At 38.6% G+C, this 8,983-nt stretch overlaps 1 protein-coding gene across 1 annotated transcript; it reads left to right on the top strand.

Annotated features, from left to right (window-relative positions):
* Window positions 1-333: 333 nt before the first annotated feature.
* Window positions 334-3,324, top strand: LOC309796796 (melanoma antigen preferentially expressed in tumors-like; the record flags this gene model as incomplete). The annotated part of the gene is made up of 3 exons (XM_082610137.1): window positions 334-623; window positions 1,078-1,680; window positions 2,515-3,324. 3 exons carry the CDS (start codon window positions 334-336, stop codon window positions 3,023-3,025), a joined length of 1,404 nt encoding a protein of 467 aa, XP_082466263.1. The 3' UTR covers window positions 3,026-3,324.
* Window positions 3,325-8,983: the final 5,659 nt, after the last annotated feature.

Raw genomic sequence — 8,983 nt, forward strand, 5'->3', positions numbered from 1 at the left:
GAGGAAATAATTTGACGAAGTCAGCTAGGTGGTAAGCATTGTCTTCTGCTAAGGTACCTCTGATTTCTAATGGCATTTTATCTCATGTAAGTGTGTGTGTGTGTGTGTGTGTGTGCTTGTGTGCACGTGTTTGTACACATATATAATTAAATTACACACAAGTCCATTTTCATTCTATTCCTATAGTAGAGGTCACTTGAGTTGGCCCTATGATTGACCACATACTTATTCAATAAGTATTTTTTCCATAGCTAACGCTGGAAGCAAACAAGTGACTATAGATATCTTCTCAGGATTTCTAAGTATTCTCCACTCTGAAGCAGGTTTTTGAAGATGGACCAAGAGACCACAGTTACGCTCCTAATGCTTGCTGCAAAGAGTCTGCTGAATAATGAGCCTGCAGCTATCCATGCCCTGGACGAAATCCCAAGAGACCTCTTTGTTCCATTGTTCAACGCTGCCTTCTTGGGTGGGCATAAGATGATGCTAACGGCAATGGTGAGGGTTTGGCCTTTTCGCTGTCTCCACATTGGGTCATTGAACACACAGGAGTCATACTATGACATCTTGGAAGCCATGATTGATGGTCTGCAGATGCTCCCTGCCCAGAACTCTTCCTCTTGGTAAGGCTATGAGCAGTAGAGACACAGGGAGTCAGCAGGAGGGTATGCTGTAGCCTGGGGCAGGGGAATACTAAACCGTCTCCCAACAGTAGCCAATGGTGAATACTGCAGTCTTTGCAGAGCTGTCGGTCAGCACTTGGGGTCACCTTCGGGACTCTATTGCCTTATAGAGTTGATTATAGAATAGAAGTGCTTGAGGATACTATGAATGGATTTGAGTGTGATTACACACAAGCGGAATATGGGCATTGAGACAGGGAAAGCCTGGAGGTGAAGGAGGGGGTGGGGAAAGGATGAAAGACGCTGCATTTGTGTGGAAAGAACTTCTTGGTGAATGGCAATGAAGCGCAAACCAGGGTTAAAGTGCACTGTCCCTGCTTCTCATCATTGATCTTGCTGGGTTATATTAAAATCAGCTATCTCTCATGTGTTCTGTCGCTTCCTTTCCTTCCAGGGGGCCCAAACTGAGGATCCTAGATTTAAGGCGTGACCCGGACTGTAAGACAATATGCTCTGAGATTCGGACCACATTCCCTTTCTGTTTTAAGTCATGCAAATACTCTCAGCGCTCTATCCTTAAGATAGAAGAAGCTCAGCATAGTGTCAGGCGCCTCGGGTTTGGTAATTCTGGGTCTGCGCCTCAGTCAGCTCAGGAACCCATGGAATTACTAGTGGATATTTCCCTCAATAGTACCTTGAGAACAGAGCAATTCCTCTCTTTCCTTTGTAGTAAAATTCAGCAGGACTTTGGGTCCTTGCACATCTGCTGCAGAGATTTGCAAATCGATAGAATGTCTGCCCACAAAAGTATCCTGCAGTTTCTTGATCTGGGGTGCATTGATCACCTGGAAATGGATCAGGCTGATCTGAGTGAAGTCCTCACCCTTTTGGCTCGGGTGATCCACCTGAACAGCCTTACTCTGTGTAACATCCCCTTTAAATCTTATACGAGAAGGAAATTCAGATCTTTTCTCCTCTCCCTTGGGCGGCTGGACAACCTCCAGGAGCTCAGCTTGCCTCTCGTCTGCCTCACCAATCAACTGCACAAACTGCTCAGGTGAGGGGGAGGGGAGGAACCTGTGTTCCTTGAACACCTCATTGTTAAGACAGAAGAGACCATGCTTGGATCTTCCTAAGCTCCTTGTAACCCATTTCTCCTTTTACCTCAGTGTAGGCACTGCTGGGAGTTTGAACCTAGCCGGGGGAGAGAGGGGTACCTTATGGTGAGCAGCAGATGAGGTTAGAAAAGGAAGCTGTGCTCATATATTCATTCATTCATTCAGTGGCCCTGGGCAGACACTATAATAAGTCTGTAAATATATTGGTGAAAAAGACTCAGTCCTTCTCCTATTGGACTTTACAGCTCTCTGGAGAGGAAGGGGAGGCATTCAGATGGAGAAACATTAAGCTATAGGACTAATGCACATGCCCATGGATGGGCCCCGATAGTTAACACTGCCAGATAATTTTTCTCCTGTATTTCCCCCAAGCCTTAGACCCTGAATGGAGAGCTTGTCATCTGGGAACTAGTCAAAGGAAACCCTCAGTTGGCTGCTTTCCCCAACCCATCCTCGCCAAATAAGTGAATCAGATGCAACACTGATTATGTCGTATATACTAAGTGCATGCAATTTCTTCACTTAATCTTTCCCGCAGTTCTTTATAATAATTACTACTGTGCACGTTTTCAAGATTAAATCCCTGTACCTCAGAGTTGTAAAGTAACTTTCTCAAGGTCACACATCTATAAAGTCTGATCCCAAAGTCCACAATGTTAACCACCTGTTGCAAACCGTGAACACAGTACTTTATTCTAGAGCCTTAGGTACCTATAATTTGGGGCTCATTGCCCTCATTCTTCTGAAATAACCTTACATTTTTCTCTCTATAGCATTGTGCCACGTCAGTTAGATACACTGTATCTACCTTACTGTAGCCTTTCTAACAGAGACATCACTGTCCTGTCCGAGAGCTCTCAGGCCACCCACCTAAAGGAACTGAGTCTCAGTAACAACATGATCTTCTCAGAAGGATATGAGCCCTTCCAGGCTCTGCTGGAGAAGGTCTCAAGCACCCTGCAACATCTGGAGATAAACAATTGTATGATAACTGATTCTACTCTCTCTGCCATCCTCCCAGCCCTGAGCCACTGTACCCACCTCCGTGTCCTTAGCTTTGTCTTCAATCCCATTACAATGCCTGTGCTCAAGAGTCTTCTACAGCACTTGACATCCTTGATGAAGCTGAAGTATGTGATTTATCCTGTCCCTCTCCATTGCTACGAGCAAGGGAATTTTCATGACAGTTTGGACCAACAAAAACTTGCTGAAGTTCAGGCTCAGTTGCAGGCGATGCTGCACGGGGCACAGCGGGATGACATGAATTGGGCCACTTGTTCATAGTGATTTCCACAGTACAAGGAGGTGTTTCAACACTGATGTGTGGCCATGAAAGCGTTCACTTTTTTCTTTTTTTTTTTTTTTTTGCCTGAAACCCAAGTTTGTAGAGACACATACGTAATGTTCTAATGTTCTAGGAAACTGGGGTTAGGAACACTGGATAGGTAAACTGATCTCTATAAAAGAGGAAATTTTAAAAGGAAATAGAGGAATTTGAAAGGTCCTCTGGATCTCTTGCCCACTGCCCTCTACATCTTCTGGTTACTAACCACAGTGTTGGGTATGTGACGTAAGCTGACCCAGTCATGGTACATCAATTCCTTATCCACACTGATTGGTTCACTTATCCATTTATGGGCACTTGACACAAGTCAGATCAATTGAAACTCTTCCGAGAGGTGGTAGTTGTTGAATAATTTTACCCTCTAGGGACCTGCAAACTTCTTGTGTTTCTGATTACCTCAGGTGGCTTATGAGAAACCACATGCAACTAAAAGGAAACAAACAAACTATGCCCACTACCTACTGGTATCTTCATCAGCATATTGCTGCCTGATTTCCCAGGTCTCAGACCCCTGGCTCAGTTATTCCTTATTCCACACACATTCACCAAGTATCTGTTATGATTTAGGTACTTTTCCATGTGCTAAGAAAGATAAAGTCCCTGATCTCCCTCAGAGTGTAGACATTCCTATGATTTATCAGTTTCTCTACTCTTTCTTAGAGGACTTGGGAAATTATTTATTCCCCCATATCACAGTATTTTTTTTCACTTTTTCCCCTTACATAGTCTGCTCAAATGATATTGGCCTTTTTATGCTGTTGGGTAGATGCTCAGGCCTCAGATCATGGCTTATATGTTACCTCCTCAGATAGGTTTTCTCTTGCTTCCCCATTTAAGTAGATTTATTCTTCAGCTGCTTTTTCTTAAGGTATCATGTATATTTCCTTCATGGTACACATTGTTGCATGTGTATTTGCTCCCTCAGCTCTTCCACTAGAGTTGCACTGCTCAGTATGGTGCACACTAACCATAAGTGGCTTCTGAATTCTAGAAATCTGGCTACTCTCAAATGTGATGTACCGTAGGTGTTGAATGCACACTGTGTATCCAAGAGTTAGCAAGAAAGTAAGGATGCAGAATAACTAACTGCTAATTTACGTGTATTGTTTACATATTGAAATGATAACATGCTGCATATCAAAGACAGTAAAGATAAAATAATGTAAATTAGATTCTTTATATCCTTACGTGTTAAAATGATAGCATTTTATTTTAAAGACTTAGTAAGAAAAATGTTATAATAATTACCTGTGTATAGGTTTACATGTCAACGTGATAAAACATTGCATTCCAAAGACTAATTGAGAGAAAATAAAGTTAATTAATAGGTTGTTCCTACTGTTTATATGTTGAAATGGTAAGAGAAAATGTCAACGATCTGATAACGGAAAAGAATGGAAAAATAATTAGTATTTTGTGTATAGTGTTTCCTGGTTGAAATGAAAACAGATTGCATTTTCCTTGTTGAAATGAAAACAGATTGCAGTTTAAAGACTTAGTAAGAAACATGAATGTAAAAGTAATGAATGATGTTTACATTGTTTCCTTGTTGAAATGATAACACACATTTTAAAGACTCAGTAAAAAATTTTTTACAATTTTTTCTTATTGCTTACATGTTGAAGTGATAAACTGCATTTCAGAAACAAAATAATGTAAAACTTAATTAATAATAAAAATTGTTAATAACTTGTTCTTACCTCCATTTTGCTAGTGCATTTCTGACTTAGAGACACGAACATGTTAAATGAATTGTATATGTTGTTGCTTTGTTGAAATGATAACACATGGCATTTCAAAGACATCATAAAATAAGAATGCAACAAGGCCACCAATACCCTGACACGAAAGCCAGACAAAGACACTACAGAAAAAGGAAATGAGAGGGCAATATCTTTGATGAATGCAAATGAAAAGGTCCTGGAGAAAATATTAGCAAAACAAATCCAACAATATATCAAAAGGACCATACACCATAAATCACTTAGGATTTATTCCAGGGTCACAAGGATGATTCAACATTTGCAAATCAATCAGTGTGAGACACCACATCAACAAAATGAAATATAAAAATCACATGATTATCTCAATAGACGCAGAAAAAGCTTTTGACACAATTGAACATCCATTCATGACAACAACTCTCAACAAAGTGTGTATAGAGGGAACATGTCTCAACATGATAAGGGCATTTACGACAAACCCACAGCCAACACCATAGTGAATGGCGAAAAGCTGAAAGACCTTCCACTAAATTCAGGAACAAGGTTAGGATGCCCACTGTCACCACTTACATTTAACATAGTATTGGAAGTTCTAACCACAGCAATCAGACAGAAAAAGAAATAAAAGGTACCCACACTGGAAGGGAAAAGGTAAAACCATTACTCTTTGCGGAAGACATGATACTTTGTATAGAAAGTTCTAAAGCCTCCACCCAAAAACTATTAGAATTAATGAATGAATTCAGCAAACTTTTAGATTCCAAGATTAACATACAGAAATCCGTTGAATTTCTATAAACTAATAATGAAATATCACAAAAAGTGTTTTTTTAAACTCCATTTAAAATCACATTGAAAAGAATAATACACCTAGGAGTAAACCGAACCAGGGAGGTGAAAGCCCTATCTGAAAACTATGAAACACTGATGCAGGAAACTGAAGATGAACAAAGAAATGGAAAGATATCCCATGCTATTGGATTGGAAGAATTAATATTGTTAAAATGTCCGTACTTCCCAGAGTAATCTACAGATTCAATGCAATCTCTATCATATACCTATGCTATTTTTCACAGAACTAGAACCAAGAATCCAAAAATTCATATGGAACCACAAAAGACCCCAAATTGCCAAAGCAATCTTGAGGAAAAATAAGGAATGAAGTTGGAGGTATATCCCTCCCAGACTTCGGACTATGCAACAAAGCTAATCAAAACAGCATGGGCCTGGCACAAAAACAGACACATCGATCAATGGAATAGAATAGACAGTCAAGAAATAAACCCATGCACGCATGGTAAATTAATCTACAGAAAAGGAGGCAAGAATATACAATGGAGAAAAGGCAGTTTCCTCAATCAATGGTGTTGGGAAAACTGGTCCTCTACATGTAAAACAAAGATTAGAAAATTCCCTCACACCATATACAAAAATAAAATGGTTTAAAGACCTAAATGCAAGATCTCAAAACATAAAAGTCCTAGAAGAGAACATAAGCAGAACACTCTTTGACAAAAATCATACCAATATTCCTTTGGATAAATCTCCTAAAGTGAAAGGAATAAAAACAAAAATAATCTAACGAGACCTCATTAAACTTAAAAGCTTTTGCACAGGAAAGGAAACCATCAAGAAAAATGAAAATAAAACCTAAGTATTGGGATAAAATATTTGCAAATGATGTAACTGACAAGGGGTTAATATGCAAAATATATACACAGCTCATAGAACTCAATATCAAAACAACAAACATCCCAATGATAAATGGGCAGAAGACCTGAATAGACATTTTTCCAAAGAAGATGTACACACGGCCAACAGGCACATGAAAAGATGCTCAGCATCGCTAATATTTAGAGAAATGCAAATCACAACAACAATCACATATCATCTCGCACCTGTCAGAATGGCTATCATCAAAAAGTCTACAAATAACAAATATTGGAGAGGATGTGGAGAAAAGGGAATCCTTGTATGCTGTTGGTGGGAATGTAAATTGGTGCAGCCACTATGGAAAACAATATGGAGCTCCCTCAAAAACTAAAAATAAAACTACCATATGATCCAGCAATTCCACTCCTGGATACGTATACAGAAAAATAACAAAAGCATTGATTTGAAAAGATACACGCACCCCAAGGTTCATAGCAGCACTATTTACAATAACAAAGATATGGAAGCAACCCAAGTGGCCATCAACAGACGAACTGATAGAAAAATGTGGCATATATACACACACAATGGAATATTACTCAGCCATAAAAAGAATGAAATTCTGCTATTTGCTGCAACATGGATGGACCTAGACAATAATATGCTTAGTGAAATATCAGATATAGAAAGACAAATACTGTATGATAACACTTATATGTGGAATCTAAAAAATAATACAAATGAGTGCATATGCACGATGGAAACAGACTCACAGATACAGAAAACAAATTTTTGGTTACCAAAAGGGAGAGGGAAGGTAGGAGGGACAAATCAGGGGCATGGGATTAAGAGATACAACTACTATGTATAAAATGGGAAAGCAGCAATGATGTACTGTATAGTACAGGGAATTATAGGCATTATCTGATAATAACTTGTAGTGGAGTATGATCTGTAAAAATGCTGGATCACTCTGCTGTACACCTAAACTAATATAATATTGTAAATCAACTATATTTCAATTAAAAGTAGAGAAAGGATGCAAAATTATTTAATAATCTGTTCATATTGCTTACATATCGAGATAATGCACTGCATTTCAAAGACTTACCAAAAAAAAAAGAAAACTAAAATTAATTAACCATGGTGGTTAGCACCATGCTTACATAAAACATCTTTAGTTATGCCAGTCTGCTTTAAGATGATAACAGCTTAACTTTGATCATATGCAAAATCTGTATACTTTTACCTCTTCCCACCTCATTACATGTTATTGATGTCCCAGTTTGTATCTTTTATATTGTGAGCACTAATGAATTACTGCAACTGTATTTATTATTAATACTTTGGTCTTTCCATTTTTATACTAAAGTTAAAAGTGTTTTACCCACCACCATTACAATGTTGGAGTGTTTGAATTTGACTATATGCTTACTTTTACGTATGAGTTATATGCTTTCATAGGTTTTCATGCTGTTAATTTTTTGTTTCCACTCAAAGAACTCCCTTTAGCATTTTTTGTAAGGCAGGTCGAGTGGTGAATAACTCCCTCAGCTTTTGTTTGTCTGGGAATGTCATCATCTATCTTTCATTTCTGGAGGACGGCTTTTCTGAATAGAGTATTCTTGGTTGTTGGTTGTTTTCTTTCAGCACTTTGAATATATCATCCCACTCTCTCCTGGACTGCAAGGTTTCTTTTCAGAAATCTCCTGATAGCCTTATGCTGTTCCCTTGTATATGACAAGTGGCATTTCTCTCACAGACTTAACAATTCTTTCCTTGCAAAGGGAACCCTCTTACACTGTTGGTGGGAATTTAATTTGATACAGCCACTATGGAGAAAAGTATGGAGGTTCCTTAAAAAACTAAAAATAGAACTACCATATGAGCCAGCAACCCCACACCTGGGCATATACACTGAGAAAACCATAATTCAAAAAAATACATGCACCCCAATGTTCATTGCATAGCCAGGACATGGAAGCAACCTAAATATCCATCAACAGAGGAATGGATAAAGAAGGTGTGGTACACATATACAATGGAACATTACTCAGACATAAAAAGGAACGAAACTGTGCCATTTGCACAGACGTGGATGGACCTAGAGACTGTCATACAGAGTGAAGTAATTCAGAAAGAGAAAAATATCATATCATATACCTTATATGTGGAATCCAGAAAAATGATACAGGTGAACTTATTTGCAAAGCAGAATTAGAGACACGGATGTAGATGACAGACACATGGATACCAGGGCGGGAAGGGGGGGTGGGTTGAATTGGGAGATTGGGATTGACATATATACACTACTATATATAAAATAGATAACGAATGTGAACCTACTGTATAGCGCAGGGAACTCTAATCAATGCTCTGTGGTGAACCAAACGGGAAGGACATCCACAAGAGAGGGGATATATATATATATATATATATATATATATATATATATATATATATATATATGTATGTATATAGCTGATTCACTTTGCTGTAGAGCAGAAACTAACACCACAT

This window comes from Mesoplodon mirus, assembly GCF_964341445.2.
Source record: "Mesoplodon mirus genome assembly, chromosome: X".
Classification (NCBI taxonomy): Eukaryota; Metazoa; Chordata; class Mammalia; order Artiodactyla; family Ziphiidae; genus Mesoplodon; species Mesoplodon mirus.